At 28.7% G+C, this 18,198-nt stretch overlaps 2 protein-coding genes across 3 annotated transcripts in view; one reads left to right on the forward strand and one right to left on the reverse strand.

Annotated features, from left to right (window-relative positions):
- raskol (Ras GTPase-activating protein raskol) overlaps positions 1–18,198 on the forward strand; it is a 679,447-nt gene that overhangs the window by 243,835 nt on the left and 417,414 nt on the right. The window lies entirely within an intron of this gene.
- LOC142228878 (uncharacterized) lies at positions 1,285–7,942 on the reverse strand. The gene is made up of 6 exons (XM_075299414.1): positions 7,831–7,942; positions 6,342–6,463; positions 6,183–6,281; positions 5,562–5,774; positions 4,813–5,151; positions 1,285–3,596 (listed from the first exon to the last, which is right to left on the reverse strand). Exons 1-6 carry the CDS (start codon positions 7,940–7,942, stop codon positions 1,362–1,364), a joined length of 3,120 nt encoding a protein of 1,039 aa, XP_075155529.1. The 3' UTR covers positions 1,285–1,361.

The following is an 18,198-nucleotide window of genomic DNA, read 5'->3' on the forward strand; positions in this document are numbered from 1 at the left end:
GAAAAAAACCCTGCAGGCAACCTGACAATTAATGGCTGCCAATGCAGACAATAGAAATTAATGGGAAAAACATATTTAATAACCAATTCATCTGATACTGGTCTCTCCATAATCATAAATCTATCATTCCAAAATCATATACCCTTTTACCCGGAACACCATATACAGTTTCTTGTTGCATATGAAAAGAAATACAACCAAACAAGAAAAAGAATCCCAAATACTTCTAAGCCATCATCAAGGTGCTAACTATGAATGGTAATTGTGCCTCATTTAAACGGCTTGTTATAAGTTCTTGCATAGTAAGCGGTTTCGGCATATCATCTTTCTTTCTCTATGCTTGTAAAGGCAAATATGACACAATTTCTTTTTCAAAAAAAAGGTGTCATAAAAATTAAACTATTACAATGTGCCACACTATGCCACAAAAGGTAAATGGCCGGTATGAAATAAAAAAAGAAAAATCGGACTTTTTTTTGTCCAAAACAATAGGTTGTGTGATACCATTTAAGGGGGAAGAATAATGACTTCACTTTTGGTGTATTTTGGTCATAAACCAAATGTCATATATAACCATCACACAAAGAAAAAATAAGAAAAGATTTCTTAATTCAAGCCGCAGCGGTGTCAGAAGTATAGCTAGTACGGTTTTTCTAACACCAAGCTAAGATTTCTCAATTCAAGTATAGAATTTTTAAGTACATGTGGCTTAAATTTAGTATTTTTTAAGAAACGGAATACTGATTTCAAGCTACGAACCACACTTAATTCAATATTTGAGCTATCTTGAATTAAGACATATAATGCTTGTATTAATCCCGAAGCTCTTTTCATTATAATCCCGAAAATGCTTCCTTTAAGCTTTCTTAATTCTTATTTTATGCCGGCTCAGTTCTTGATTTACGTTAATCAGTTATCAATTCAATCTATTTAGTACTGGATTCAATCCTGAAAATGTCTCAAATTTGTCATGATAAGTTCTTAATTTAAGTATGAATGGTACTTAAGTTATGTACACACATTGCTTATTTTAAGAGCGACCTTTTCTTAACTCAATCATTCATCGTACTTTATTTAGGAAAACTCTGCACTTAATTCAAGCTAGCAAAAATTATATTTTAAGTTTTTATAAGTGCAATTCAATCCGAGAAATTACTTAAATTAAGAGAGAATAATATTTAATTTAAGTTTTGTATATATTCGATATAAGTCGGAAACAATCATAATTTAAGTATAATTTAATCCCGTATCCAAACCCCATAAATAAAACGCGTTTAATTTAGATCACATTTTTATTTACAACAAAAGTTTTATGGCTAAATTATATACATACAATAAGTAGTCAATGAAATAAAAAAAGGCTAGTATACATGTTTGGGTCTGGCATATACTTTCCCATTATTGATAGGATACAAATGCATTGGAAATGTATTGAATTCATTGATATTTTTCATTTGAATTTGTTCTTTAACTGAACCAACTTCATAGGCTCTGAAGTGTTTATCGAAACTTTTAATTGAAATTTCTTTACATAAAATAAAAACATTTTCAATGTCCTTTATTATGAGGTATATTATTTTATATAATTCAAAATTTGTTGAGTGAATCCCCAAATAATAAGTTGATTTATATCGAGTTCCTTTATAAGTTAAATCATTACAGACTTCAAATTCCGTAAAAAAAATTTCAGGCTTAAAATGAATTTCTTCAAAATATTTATTTGCATCTGCTTTCGAAACAAAAGAATGGCAAGTTAAAAAAGGTTCTAGGCCGTTTTTGTGATCAACTAAAAATTTTGAAAATTTGAGACCCGCTTTAATTGCTAAAGTTTGTGGAGGATTGCGCCGCGATGGAATGTTATGGCAATAAATTTTTGCCTCTTTATGCTTTGCTTCGAAACGCATGCACCATAAGTATTTTAACGGACCACATTTTTGTATTGACGTCGCGTAATGCACGAGGAAGTGGTGTTTGGGTTTAAGGCTACCAAATAATTTTTTATACAAGATATGGTGATCGCTTATAACTGATTTTAATTGTTGTAGGTCTTCATGTGTATAATTAGGCCTAAGTAGTATTTCAATTATATCTAACAAAAGAAGCAATAGACCCCAATATTGATTATTGACAGGTACTAGATCCCCAATTAGCAGAGGTAAAAAATGGGCAAAAGCGGCAGCCTCGCTAGCTGACATTTTCAAATTACAAGAATTTAATTTATCCATTTCTAAAGGCTTTGAAATATTTCCGATTTCTATCTCACCATATGCGAAAAGTTCCTTTCTACTATTTATCGTGTTGAGTGATAAAATATTATTATTGATCAATGCTATCAATATATTGCATACATCGTACGCGCAAACACCCTCATACAAATCGTGCATTAAATCAAATGTATAATTATTGGTTACACTGAAATGGTTGAGATCTGCAAATACGCAAGATTCTTTTATTCCGGTTTTAGTGGTATTATTTTTAGAGAGGTCAATTTCGTAATTAAATTCAGATCTCAAATTTGCGGAAACTTCTCTATTATCTGACTGCATTTGCGTTTTCAAACGTGTACAGGCGCGACAATAATGCATAGCGTTAAATGATTGTACATAACCCACTATACTATTAACAGCCAAGTTATCACCGACAACTAAGCCAAGAATAAAATGAACTTTTTGAACACTGCCATTGACAATTAAATCTATGCCTAATTCCAGCTGTTTTAAATCCTCTACAAAGCTATGAAATGAACTTTCATTTCCACATTCTTTAAGATTTTTAGTTGATACAAAAGCGGCCGTGAAAATAAACTGCAACTGGGACAGCAAATGTTTTGGAATCAAAGGAAATTGCATGTAGCAACCGCAAACGGAGTACGTATTGCCGCCCAGAGCATTATTTATTTGAAAATCGTCAAAATATAATATATAAGGAATTTGTATTCGAGACGGATATTGTTGTACAACTTTTTTAAAAAGATCTCCGTTTGCGAAAGAACTCAGCTTGTCGTCCGATAAAGAAGTCTGAATATTTTGTAAAGTAAGATTAAGAAGATTTGGAATACTGAAAATAGATTTTATCATGAATTTTAGTGGCATGACAACAATTTCCAATTTCTTTGGTCCCAATGTAGGATTGCCATTTTGTACTACTTCAGTTATTTTCTCATCTATTACAACAAGTTTTGAATCTTCGTAGAGTTCTAAACTTTTCAACAATTTAATTGTTTTGTATTCTGTGGATATATCCTGAAAAGGGTTCTTACAAAAATCCAAAACCGATTTTAACTCGTTTTTTAATTTTTCTTCGGGTATAAAACTGGAAATTATTGATGCTGCAGATGAAATTATTGACGATACAGAAGATTGTATTTCAAGAACTAAGTTTCTAGGTACGGAATTCAAGTCATATAATTTTAAAGAGAGCTCTATTACTTTAGTTTTAATTTCATCAAGAGAAAAAGAAACAATTTTGGATTCTTTCTGAAAAACATTTTCCTTGTTAGGAACTGATATAGAATAATTGGGTAAATTTAAATTGAAAGTTGATGAATCATTTTGTATTTGTGTATGTGTATTTGTGTTGCTATTACCATGTACATTCTCCAAATGTATTCGAAATAAAGTAAAATTGGTAAAAGTTTGATTACAAAAATCTTGCATACAAAGAATATATAACGATTTCCTTGTTAAAAAGTGAATATTTTTAAAATGAGTTATTAAATGTTTTGGCGTTAGAGTTTTTGTTTTGCACTTGAAGCAGATATACATTTTGAGTATTTTTATATATGAACATTAGTTTCAGTTTAAGTAATCTATAACTGACGTAACGTCGGACGATTTAATATCAAATTCAGTTTTAATACAAAAAAAATATTTCTGAATAAACAGCCAAGGGTGTTCACAAGCAACTGCATATTTTAAAGATAAAACATGAAAGATTTTAAAGCAAATATCTAGACTTTTTAAAAATGAATCAAATTTCAATAGATTGTTGTCAAAGTATACATAAAAATCTTGTAAGTCGTTTTCGTCACCTACTGCAATCAGGAATGGTTGAATTGTTAGTCCTGCAGAATAGTATTTGTTTACTATATCTTCAATTTTACGGCGATAGTCATTTATTGTTAGCAAATGAACGACGAAACTTTCTTGGCTATCAGCAATTGTGATTTTCTTTGTTTTTTTGCCATCCAGGTTTTTAAATCTTGCATTGGATTGGAAAATACCATTTAACAGAATTGTAATGAAGTAGTCTTCAGAATCTGATAACGTAAAATATAGCAAATGCTTAATAATAGCAAAATTGGAATAAAACTTTCCTACAATATGTCTATTTCTACAATACATTTTTTTTCTACTATACAAAAAAAAAAAACACTACCAACACATTAAAACATTAACTAATTAAGATATTTAGATATATAATTTAGAATTTATACCTATATTGCTGGTCTTCTTTGCTTTCGACAATTGTTGCTTGCAGAATTCATTATTTAGATTTAATTGATAGTAAGTGATAATTTTGGATTTAAAAGTTTCCCACTTTGAAAACAACATATGGGCTTTCCCTGGGTACAAAAATTCAAAGTCGATTTCAATCTATTGAAAGTAAATGAAGAATGAATGAAATGAAATGTGATAAAAATGTATTTAATTTTATTTGAAATTAAATTAAATTAGATTAGTTTCAAAATTAAGTTAATATTAACTTAAAATATAATTAAAACTTTTAATTTAATTTATATTTATTTTAGTTTTACCTTTAATTCAGTCCTAATTTACTATACATTTTATATTTTTATATATATATTCTTACCAAGTCTGCTGCTTTGGCATGAGCAAATTTAGTCCACGAAGATAAAAATTCTGTATGCGATAATTTTAGCAGTTCGCTTCGTCTAAGAAGAAAAGTTTTCTTCCACTGTTCAGTTACTTCCTCCCAGTCTAATGATCCCCGATTTAGACTGGTTTTAATGGACGTCGCTACATTCTCATCCACTTCTGGAATCTCGCGTATATCCATATCCATTTCAGCTTCCTCAAATTTTGCGGCGCTTTTATCGCACTTAAGTCGTTTTGCCCGGCGGTTTTTATATTTTGAATATAATTTTCCACTTGGGTTCTCTTTCCCATCACGGGGAATAAAATAATAATCCTTAATATGAAAATAAAATTAAAATAATTGAAATAAAAATATAACAAACACAATATACTAAGAATGAAATAAATAGTAAATAAAATAAAATAAGAGACAATAAAATGAAACAGAAAAAATAAATAATTTAATTATAATTCAATATTTTTTTATTTATTTATTTTAATATATTTTAATAAATAATTTAATATTTTTTATTTATTTATTTTAATATTTTAATAAATAATTTAATATTTTTTATTTTAATTATTTCATTTTTTAATATTTTATTTACTACGTATTTTTTGCTTTATTATTTTATCAATTTATTTACTAGTTTTATTTATTTTATTCTACTTTATTTTAGTTGCCGAAAATAAATTAAAAAATAAGGCGATAAAAAATATTTTATTTTAGAATAAAATATATACCTTAACAGATTCCTCAGACGGCAAAACCCATACAATTTCATCAAGGAGCAAAGTGAATTCATTAATCCTAATTTTTATATCATTAGATACAGCCTCGTTTGCAATTATATTTATAAGTTCATCTCGATAGTCTTTCGTCAGGCTTTGATACTTGCGTTCATATTGAATAATTGCCGTTCCAATAGCATTTTCGCATAATATGTCCGCCAAGCTCTAAAGAAAAAAAGTCCGTAGTTCAACTAACGCTAAATTTAACATACATGTTTTTTAGTTAAATGATATGTTTTTAGTTAAATTTAAAATTTTTTTTTCGAAATTTTGAACGGCTCAATAAAGTTTCATACGGTTTCCAAAAATAGTAAGAATGCACTACTTTATGGTTAAAATGGTCATGATTTGCGCCAATGATTTTTTCTTTACTTTTAGTTTATTTCTTCTCTATTTCGTAAATTACAGTTAAAAATTAAAATTAAATCAAAAAATTATAAAATTTTTTAAAAACGCTTTGTGGAAATCTCAAAATAGGGTGCACATTTTAGTGCAATTTTGCCACCAGGTAGTTCATTCTTCCTATATAACAGTTTACTTTTTTCTGTGTAAGAAATAATAGTTTAATTTTACCCTATTTAAAATTTGTTTCCCACGAAAATCACAATTCTTCTTGTGGACATCTTTCGCTTGAGGACCCGCGATTGGCATTGGTACCTCATCGTGGTGTACCTAAATGAAAAGAAATATTTTCAAATTTAAATAAAGCTATTTTTAATGGTCCAGTGTTACCTGTTCATTTCTCCATTTGTAAAGTTTTTCTCGAAATTCAATTCGAAGTCCGAGAACAGGAATGGCTTCCTTTATGTCTTCGTTTTGCAAATAAATTAAATTTGAGCTGTTTATTTTTGCGTCTACACAACACATAGATAAAAATTATAAATAATATTCTATTTATAAATTGTTTGTTATTAAGTAGTGAAAAGTGAACATTAACGAAAATGTAGATTTATTTCTAATATTTTAACAAAACTATTTCACTTATAGTAGCATGATATAATTATTATATGATATAATAAAGAATATAAATACAAAAATATAGGAATTAAACATTTTTTTAATGTCTTTAACGCTATGGAAAGTTCAAAACAGGCTCAATTTAAATAGTTTTACTTTTGAACAATTTTAAACTCCAATTTTTTCCTTCAAAATATGATTTTTAAACTACAGGAAAAATTTAATGTGTTTAATATTTAGTTTTTAATTAGACAAATCTATTAACTTATTTATATCATGCTGTTATTAGTAAATATTTTTGTTAAACTTGTCAAAATAAATCTACATTTTCTTCCATGTTGAGTTCACTTTTTGGGGGTGAATAAACACAAACATCCACACATGCCTCATTAATACACTATAATGAAGAAGCTTACAAAAATAAGTATACACATTTTCTCAAACACAAGTCTCTTTTCGTTTTAAGTTTGGATGTATGTGCACATGCATATTTCAGTTTGGTAGTATGTACGTATGTATGAAAAAAATTGTTTGAAAACATCACATTCAATATTACTCACATTTTTTCAATTTCCTATTTAATTTCACACTTTCTTATTTCAAATAATAAATCGACCAATTCTAGTAAACTCTTTGAGAGAATCAAATAAAGGCACTATATACATTGGTACAAGCGCACACAAATATTGCTCTGCATACGACAAATATTACATTTACCAAACGTTTTCGCAAAATTTTTTCTTAGCTAAAAAAACCCGAACACATTTTACGTACATACATACCAACTTAAAATATGTATATGCACATACTACCAAACATAAAACGAAAAAAGGCTTGTGTTTGAGAAAATGGGTATACATACTTATTTTTGTAAGCTTAGGCATGCATGGGTGGGTGCCAACCAGAGTTTGTGTTTATTCACATACCCAAGCCTATTTTCGCTTATTTGTACATATGTACATATGCATTTAAGTTGGTATGTATTTATGCATATTTTAAATTGGTATGTATGGCATGTACGTGAAATATGTGTTGGTAAAAAAAGTTTAGAAACAAAAAAGCGATCTTTCCTAATAAATAAATTATTGTGTACACAATTACACAAATAAGAAAACATATCTCCTAAAAACATTTCTACCAACACATATTTCACGTACATGCCATACATACCAATTTAAAATATGCATTTGCACATACATATATACTTGTACCATTACACATTTATATTATTTTTTCACTCACTTTCACTTAAATTTATACTTACCTTTTAGGTATGGGAAAGCCGCACAACAGTTTATTGTTTTTAAAATTTGTTTTAATTCTTTGTCTCCATCTTCCTGTTGTGCTTCGTCCGTATTTACTTCAACCGCACTCATCTTTTCACTATGACTCCAAAACTGAAACTAAAAGCAAAAGTCTAAATGCCTGAGCTAAGTAGAACAGGGATGGAAAATATACACCGTAGCACTAAAAACGTACTTTTGCTAATTAAATCGTACCTTAAAGCAGACAAACTCACTTTTGTGCAAATACTTGTTTTTGGGGTAGGATAGGGTATTTGAAAGAGAAAATTGTAAGTAAATTTTTCTAGATATAAATCCTTACGATTAATATAAAAATGTTTATTTGTTTATATCAAGATACGTTAGGGCACGGTTAGCTAACATTTAATCGAATCAACGGATATATCAGTCATCCCGCCTATATACTTATATGTCAGTTTGGAACTTAACTGTTAAAAAATTTGCATAAACCGGAGAGAAGATATTCGCAATTTACTACCTGTTGAATATCTTAATATTAAATAGTTTGCTAAATACAGAAACAAAAGTTTGTTACTAAAATTTTGTTCACAAAAATATATATATAAAAATTTAAATTTTTATGTTTTTGTGAGTTCGATAACTCGAAATGATCCAATTCTTAGCAAACCCCAAATAAAATTGCTTACCATTTGTAATGAAGTTAATTAGTTCCATGCATGTCCAGAAAAGTTCTTGGATACAATGTTTTCCATCCCTGGCGCATATATCGAGTATGATGCGCTTATGAAGAGAGTAAAGAGGCAGAGAGAGGAGGTATATTCTTACAAACATAAGCTTTACTTGAGTACAGCAGTATTATCATATTAGTTTTAGGGGATGAAAGCAGTGTTGCCGTTTGACAATTTTCTTCTTGAATGATGGGTATAGATAAATTATGAGAAAGATTTTAATAAATAAATAAAATTATGAGATTGTTCGTATTAATTGATTCTTCAATATAAAATGTTTGCTTTTGTTTCTCACTTTCACTTCGAAAGCTCGCATGGCATTTTTTGATAATCGGTAGTTTATTACTAAATGTATTTTATGCGTCCTTTATGGTAGCATCATTTTGTAATATAAATTCTTTTCTTATTAACTCTGTCACCAAGCTCTTTTTTGAAAATTTTTATAGGAACATAATGCATCATCGTTTACATAGATTCTTTCAATATGTCTGAAAACGGTAATTAATTGGGAATATTGTATTTTTTCATCCAAATAGTGTTTATAGAATATATAAACAATTATTTAAAACCTCATTCACATTACACTTCCAAAATCCACTTTAACTAGATTTCAACTGTCATTTGCCTTATAAATAAGGGATTTAAAATTCACTTTTTATAGATTTCAAGCCTAATGTGTATAAGGTATAACTTATGTTTGATATGAAAATAAACATTTGAAATTTACGGATAGTTAATTGACTTGTGGAAGTTTTTTAGTTTTACATAATTTCAACAAGCGGCAACACTGACTTTGTATTCTGTGAGCGTACAAATGAGAGTAAACTTTATATTTTTTCTCCCTCTATTTTCTCTATTTTTCCGAACTAAAAACAAGAGTGTTTGCACTTCAGTGAGCACTAATTTCTCATTTTTAGCTTCCCTGAGCTTGATTTCGTTAGATGATCTCTTCTCAACTTGATTAAAGTACAAAATAGTACAGACGTACTTAAAATTTTAAGTACAAATCTGGGCTAAAATCAAGAATTTAAAACTCAATTTAGTTTAGTATTATTTTTTTGTGTGATATTTTTATGTAATTTTTTTCGGTGGCTCTAGTAAGTAGTTTTTTTTACGAATTTGGAAATGCTTAACCAAAACTTGATATCAATTCGAAAGTGATTGGAAGTTAAAATGACAAATTGAAATTGATTTTTCTTCATATTTGTATGTAAATTTAAGGGCCTATTTTTTCTTTAGATAAATGCCGCAACATAATGAAAGTAGACGCTCACAAATTAAAACAAAATTCTATTAAATAACAAATACACGGTGACTGATATGTAATGCAATAAAGTTAAATGCTATTTTTTTGGAATTTTATTGTTCAAAAGCAAAAAATTTCGAAAATAACAAAAAAAAAAATAGAATCATGTTAGATTTATTTGAATTGGCTACCTTTGGCACGAACTATGGCCTTTATACGGACGACAAAGCCTTTATACGCTCCACGAAAGTGGCCCTGCGATATTTGGGCTCATGCGACTTGGGTATTTTCAGTGCCAACCTTACTCTCCCAAATGCCCCAAGGAAAAATCCCAACATATTGAGATCAATCTGGAATGGCTTCTCATCTGTGAACCCAAAATTCGGCAACTGATCACGTTGGTGCAAACACAGCTTCTTCTTTGGTTTCTTCCAGTTTAACTTGATGAAGTCTTGCACTTTGTTTAGAACTTCAATGGCTTTGGTCCGACAATATCTGGTCTTGTTACACAGAAAAAATGTCACGAAAATTTAGACAAACTTTTTAATTGAAATAAAAATCAATCACATAAATTTATAGTATCAATTAATTTAATTGGGTCAATTAATTTAATCATTTCTGCGATTGAAGACATTTCAATTAAATATTAATTGGGTCAATTAATTTCATTTCATTTCATTTATTATCGTACAAAGTGATACAAAAGTCAATAAATAGACCTAAAATCCTGCATCACACAAAATTCTAATAACATATAAACTTCAACAATGGTATATACAATGGATTATCCCACCTCAGTAATGCTGGTGACATTTCTGAGGGTTTCAAAGCTTCTCCAAGTGGTTTCACTGCAATGTGGAATGCCGTTCGGACTCGGCTATAAAAAGGAGGTCCCTTGTCATTGAGCTTAACATGGAATCGGGCAGCACTCAGTGATAAGAGAGAAGTTCACCAATGTGGTATCACAAGGGACTGAATAGTCTAAGTGAGCCTTATACATCGGGCTGCCACCTAACCTAACCTAACCTAGATCCACATTGGATGGATAGAAGAAGATCAGGTTCCGCAATTGAACGTACAGTGCAAAAGGCATCCCAAGGAATTCAATAGCTTGTTCCGAAACGTGGTCAAATCGACCCAAACTGTACAAAAAACGTACTACCATATTGAATATCCTTTCCAGTCTATGCATATTCTCCCCAGTCGTACCGGAAATCACTTCAATACAGTAGCAAATATTCGACATAAGTAAACCAAATGCAAGGTTTCTCCTGACAAACAAGGGTAAATACATGTTAGTACTGTAGAGCCTACGTAGGGAAATTAATACCTTCGAAAACAAGTAATCAATATGGGCCCCAAAATTAGGTTTTCCGTCTAGAAAAAACCCAAACATTTCATCTCATCAACATATGTAACTGGCGTACCTTTATAAGTAACATAACATCAATTATCCACGGCTGTTCACGTACAGGTCCAAAAAGCAAGTATTTGAATTTCGAGACATTGACATCTAAGTTATTTGACTCCAACCAACCATATTCAAGGCACAGTCAACACTTGTTTGAAGCTGAGAAATACAACTATTATGAAAAAAGAGATGGATGTCATCAGCATACAGAAAAGGAATACAGCTACAATGGTCATTGAGATATAGAATAAAAAGCAATGGACCTAGGACCGAGCCCTGAAGAACGCCACTACTAATTGCAAGTGTATCGGACGTAATGCCATCAAATTGGAGAAATTGGGAGCGGCCTGATAAGTACGAAAAAATCAATTTACAGGCATCAGAACTAAATAAAAATTTGGTCCTCAGCTTAAGGTAATCTACCCTGTCCAATGCTTTGGTTAAATCCAAAGCAACAAGTACACCACTCTCAACAGTATCAACAAAAACCCTTATTGTCTCCGTCAAATCCAAGAGCAATGAGGAAGTACCTAGTCCTGTCCGAAAACCATACTGAAAACTGCTAAGCATCTGACGGTCATCAATATATTCGTGTATCTGTCTCTTAATTAAATGTTTCCAATCTTGGAGCTGGGAGAATACTAATTGGTCTCATATCATTAATACAAGTCACATTTCTACTCTTGGGAATAGGGATAAACCGAGCTCTCTTCCAGGCGGTGGGGAAAACAGATGTCATAAATATAGTGTTAAATAGGTGAAATAGACACCGAGAAATATAAGGGAAAAATGTCTTAATAAATTTCATGGGAATACCATCTACGCCAAGAGAGCCATATTTAACACGGTCCATAGCCCTGGTAATATCCTCCTCGAAAACACAATCAAAAGAAAAGCGCGAGTCAGAAAACAATTCACTTCTCAAATCCGGTCTGTCTGATACATTCGACTTCGACATAACGAATAAATTATTGAGATCATATGCATCAAAAGATGCGCCATGCAAATCATCATCACTATATATACAACCTTCACCTTCACGAAGAACTCTCCACATCTGTGAAGTACCCATACCACTAAAAGTCTCCGTGTAATACCGTCTACGCTCCCTCCAAAGGATGGCCTTCGCTCGGTTCCTATACTTACGATAAACCTGACGATTTACGTCAGTCGGATGCCTAAGATACTCCTTGTATACAATGTCCCTGAGAGATCTCGACATTAGGATATCCCTTGATTTAAGCCAAGAACTTAAATCTTCGGATACATAACGTCGAACAACCGGGACAAATCCAAAAAGATTTAGAAGATGAGTATCAAGGAATGTAACAAGACTATCAATATCAGAGCACACAAAAAAGGGTACAAATCAATGGACGAGAAATATGCAATAACATCAGCCCAAACGATTCTATTGTAATCCCGAAATTCGAAGAACTTACCATGTCTACGTAGGCCCAGATCAACAGAACCATAAATTAATGAATGACGGGAAATTGACGGACACTGGACCTGGCCTGACATTCTAAAGAATTGTGAAAAATAGATAAAGAATTGTGTAAAAATTAATTATTTTAAAGAAATTTGTCCTTAATATTTTGTAAATTTCGCATCCTAAAATTTAGGTTGCGTAATTTTTAATATCACGTAAATATTTTTTTCAGTGCGGACATGGCTATATTGATTCTAGGACACACCCTGAGCAATATTGCCAGCGACACCATATGTCTATCTCGTCTGCTTCTGGGTGTTGCAAACATATGTCATAACTTATAATACCCTGTTCCACAGTGTGGCGATGGGTATAAAAATTGAACATGGCCTCAGTTATATCATAGTGCCATAATGTTGATTAAAAATGTGGTCATAGGCTCAATTGAGATCAGGTTTAATCAAATTTTACACAAACATTAAAATTAACATCGATCAGTGCCTTCAAAAAAAAAAAAAAAAAACTCTTCCTTTTATAGAACGCTAAGAAAACAAAAAAAAACGTGACCAAGCCAATTGGTTTTTGTTTGTTTTTTTTTTTTTTACATCAAAGTCTCATTAAATCAAACAGTTAAAGTATAGTTAATTTCTTAAACCGCAAATGGTTGTATACCTTTCGATAAATGTGTCTGCGTATAGCAACAGATATTTAGTCATGACATGGAAGGAGCTGTTAATTCTCTTGGGTTTTGATTACTGCGAACTGACATACACTTCGATCGATTGACAGACGAGCATTACTAACAAGCTTTAAGTTTTTAGCAATCATTGCTAATTCCACTATATTTGCATAAAATAGACATTTTAAAGACAAGTTAAAGGCAGTTAAAGTGAGAAAAATGAGTTTATAATAGGCAGCCAAGTAGGAGAAAAAAAAACTCAAACTCAGAAAGAAAGAAAAGCTTTTCACAAATGCCTGTTCCCATAACAATCTTCAGACTGAAATCATAGTTCTGAGGAAACCAACATAAATTTCCATTTTAATTTATGCCATTTTATTTGCGGCTGTCATTGTTTCTAATTCGTATACTTTGTCTTCCCTCAGTGTTCTGAATGTCTCTAACCTCCCATTTGCAACTCTCTCTCCCACTCTCTCCCTCTCTACCGTTCTTTCCCATTATTTTATATTTTATTGTTGTTCTACAATTAATTTATGAATATTGCCATAGAAGTTTTTTTTTTCAATTTTCTGCAAACACCAAGAACCCCTGGCTTTATCAACATAGGAATAAAATATAAAAATTGTATATAAAACAACTTCAATTAAAACATTAATTGGGGCTAATTCAAGTTTGTTGTGGTTGTTGTTGTTTTTGCTGCTGTGAATTGTTGTTGATATTTTTCTCCAGTTGCTATTGTGGTTTCTTGAGATTGTTTGAGTTTGGGGTGCTGTGCTCTGCTCTCTTTAACAATGGGAAACAATGAAATAAATACTGGCTCGCATGCTATAAATGTGGAATTTAATCAGAAGCGTGGAATTTTCTGGTTATTATTTCTTTACCATAGAATTGTATTCCTATAGAAAATTTTATTTCTATAAAAGATTTTGTCAAAATTTTATTTCTATAAAAAATTTTTGTCAAAGTTTTATTTCTATAGAAAATTTTGTAAAAATTGTATTTCTATAAAAAATTTTGTCAAAATTTTATTTCTATAGAAAATTTTGTCAAAATTTTATTTCTATAGATAATTTTGTCAAAATTTTATTTCTATAGAAAAGTTTGTCAACATTTTATTTTTAAAAAAGTTTGTCAAAATTTTATTTCTATAGAAAATTTTTTGAAAATTTTATTTCTATAAAATTTTTTTGAAAATTTTATTTCTATAAAAATTTTTTTGAAAATTTTATTTCCATAGAAAATTTTGTCAAAATTTTATTTCTATAGATTTTTTTAAATTTATTTCTATAGAAAATTTTTTGAAAATTTTATTTCTATAGAAAATTTTTTTGAAAATTTTATTTCCATAGAAAATTTTGTCAAAATTTTATTTCTATAGAAAATTTTTTGAAAATTTTATTTCCATAGAAAATTTTTTGAAAATTTTTTGAAAATTTTATTTCTATTGAAAATTTTGTCAAAATTTTATTTCTATAGAAAATTTTGTCAAAATTTTATTTCTATAGAAAATTTTGTCAAAATTTTATTTCCATAGAAAATTTTGTCAAAATTTTATTTCTATAGAAAATTTGTTGAAAATTTTATTTCCATAGAAACTTTTTTGAAAATTTTATTTCTATAGAAAATTTTGTCAAAATTTTATTTCTATAGAAAATTTTGTCAAAATTGTATTTCTATAGAAAATTTTGTCAAAATTTTATTTCTATAGAAAATTTTGTCAAAATTTTATTTCTATAGAAAATTTGCCAAATTTTTATTTCTATAGAAAACTTTTTGAAAATTTTATTTCTATAGAAAATTTTGTCAAAATTTTATTTCTATAAGCATTTTTGCCAAAATTTTATTTCTATAGAAAATTTTGTCACAATTTTATTTTTATAGAAAATTTTGTCAACATTTTATTTCTAGAGAACATTTTTTAAGATTTTATTTCTATAGAAAGTTTTGTCAAAATTTTATAGAAAAATTTTTCAAAATTTTCAAGGTAAAAATGTTTTCTTGACTTCAAAATATTTAACGTATATTAACTTTAAGCTTAAATATATTTAACTAATGTATGATGATTGTTATATTAATATATTCTTTCTATATGCTTTTCATTTTGTCTTCCAATCACGGCTGCCACTCGAGCCAAAAATAATCCAAATAAAATAATCTTATTTCGCAGTTTTTGGTCATATTTTTCTGGTTATTATTTTTATAGAATTTTATTTCTATAGAAAATTTTGTCAAAATTTTATTTCTATAGAAAATTTTGTCAAAATTTTATTTCTATAGAAAAATTTGTCAAAATTTTATTTCCATAGAAAATTATTAAAAAATTTTATTTCTATAGAAAATTTTTTGAAATTTTTATTTCTATAGAAAATTTGTCAAATTTTTATTTCCATAGAAAATTTTTGGAAAATTTTATTCCTATAGAAAATTTTTTGTAAATTTTATTTCTATAAAAAATTTTTTGAAAATTATATTTCTATAGAAAATTTTGTCAAAATTTTATTTCTATAGAAAATTTTGTCAAAATTTTATTTCTATGGAACAATTTTTGAAAATTTTATTTCTATAGAAAAAAATTGTCAAAATTTTATTTCCATAGAAATTTTTTGGAAAATTTTATTTCTATAGAAAACTTTTTGAAATCTTTATTTCTATAGAAAATTTTTTGAAAATTTTATTTCTATAGAAAATTTTGTCAAAATTCTATTTCTATAGAAAATTTTGTCAAAATTTTATTTCTATAGAAAATTTTTTGAAAATTTTATTTCTATAGAAAAAATTTCTCAAAATTTTATTTCCATAGAAAATTTTTGGAAAATTTTATTTCTATAGAAAACTTTTTGAGAATTTTATTTCTATAGAAAATTTTTTAAAACTTTTATTTCTATAGAATTTTTTTTTGAAAATTTTATTTCTATAGAAAATTTTGTCAAAATTTTATTTCTATAGAAAATTTTTTGAAAATTGTATTTCTATAGAAAATTTTGTCAAAATTTTATTTCTATAGAAAATTTTTTGAAAATTTTATTTCTATAGAATTTTTTTTTTGAAAATTTTATTTCTATAGAAAATTTGTTGAAAATTTTATTTCTATAGAAAATTTTTGAAAATTTTATTTCTATAGAAAATTTTGTCAAAATTTTATTTCTATAGAAAATTTTGTCAAAATTTTATTTCTATAGAAAATTTTTTGAAAATTTTATTTCTATAGAAAATTTTTTGAAAATTTTATTTCTATAGAAAAAATTTCTCAAAATTTTATTTCCATAGAAAATTTTTGGAAAATTTTATTTCTATAGAAAATTTTGTCAAAATTTTATTTCTATAGAAAATTTTGTCAAAATTTTATTTCTATAGAATTTTTTTTTGAAAATTTTATTTCTATAGAAAATTTTGTCAAAATTTTATTTCTATAGAAAATTTTTTGAAAATTGTATTTCTATAGAAAATTTTGTCAAAATTTTATTTCTATAGAAAATTTTTTGAAAATTTTATTTCTATAGAAATTTTTTTTTTGAAAATTTTATTTCTATAGAAAATTTTTTGATAATTTTATTTCTATAGAAAATTTTTTGAAAATTTTATTTCTATAGAAAATTTTTGAAAATTTTATTTCTATAGAAAATTTTTTGAAAATTTTATTTCTATAGAAAATTTTGTCAAAATTTTATTTCTATAGAAAATTTGTAAAGAACCCCTTAGATGTGAGAATATTTTCAAGATCTACCAAAACATCAAAACATCTTTGTCATTGAGCTTACCATAGAATCGGGAAGCATTCATTGAAGTTCAGCACCTGTGTTACCACAATGAAATGAATAGTTAAATTGAGCCCAAAAATAATGGGCTGCCACTATACCGAACCTAACCTAAAAGACACTTCAAAATGTGTTCTTAGTTTCAAAATATTTTACTACAATTTACTTTAAATTTAATTAATGCATAAGAATTGTATATTAATATATTCTTTTTCTCTTCTTTTCATTTTAGGTAAGTTTCCTTGGTGCTTAAATCGAAGGTCTCGTCCGCGCTGATGTCCGCAAGTATAAACTCTCATAAACGATCCCATTCATTTTAACCATATGGAACGATTCATACGTCATTTTATATAGTGGACGATTACGAATCTTAATGGCTCTTATGGGCTATATTAAAATAAACACCAATATTAACTTTTTTTAATATTTTAATAGATCGCGTAAATCAAGTGAAAATTGACAAAAGTTTTTAACCGTCCAAGAACTCAAATCGGTAGATCGTGCGTTTTTTCGACTACAGCGATACCTTAAAGGGTAATACGGTCAAAATTTGTTCAAGGGAAAACGCGTGTAAATCGGTGAAATCGTTTATTTAAAAAATCAAATTAAATTTCTTTTTCAAGTTCAATTAGTACAAAATTCAGGAAAAATATTCAGTTAGGCTTTCGCTTTTCCAAATCCGAATTGCCGGGCCTCACGCTTGACACCTGCCATCAGATTTTGTACAGCCACCTTGTCCACCTTCTTCCCCGCAGAAAGCCAGTTTGCCTTGAACTGCTGCTCGTCCTTAGCAGTTTTTTTGGTCTTCTTTAGGTTCCGCTTGACAATAGCCCAGTATTTCTCAATTGGGCGGAGCTCTGGCATGTTGGGAGGGTTCTTGTCCTTGGGAACCACCTGCACGTAGTTGGCGGCGTACCTCTCCATGGCCTTTTTACCGTAATGGCAAGATGCCAAATCCGGCCAAAACAGTACGGAACAACCGTGTTTCTTCAGGAAAGGCAGCAGACGTTTATTCAAACACTCTTTCACGTAAATTTCTTGGTTGACAGTCCCGGAAGCTATGAAAATGCTGCTTTTCAAGCCACAGGTATAGATGGCTTGCCAAACCATATATTT

This window comes from Haematobia irritans, chromosome 3, assembly GCF_050003625.1.
Source record: "Haematobia irritans isolate KBUSLIRL chromosome 3, ASM5000362v1, whole genome shotgun sequence".
Lineage (NCBI taxonomy): Eukaryota > Metazoa > Arthropoda > Insecta > Diptera > Muscidae > Haematobia > Haematobia irritans.

What these genes read in the sequence shown, in the direction of transcription:
- LOC142228878 (XM_075299414.1), bottom strand. Translation starts at nt 7,942, where the DNA reads ATGAGTGCGGTTGAAGTAAATACGGACGAAGCACAACAGGAAGATGGA. An exon ending in GGCTTTCCCATACCTAAAAG is followed by an intron (nt 6,464 to 7,830) that starts GTAAGTATAAAT and finishes TGTGTTGTGTAG; the next exon opens with ACGCAAAAATAAACAGCTCA. An exon ending in CGTCTGAGGAATCTGTTAAG is followed by an intron (nt 5,152 to 5,561) that starts GTATATATTTTA and finishes TTTCATATTAAG; the next exon opens with GATTATTATTTTATTCCCCG.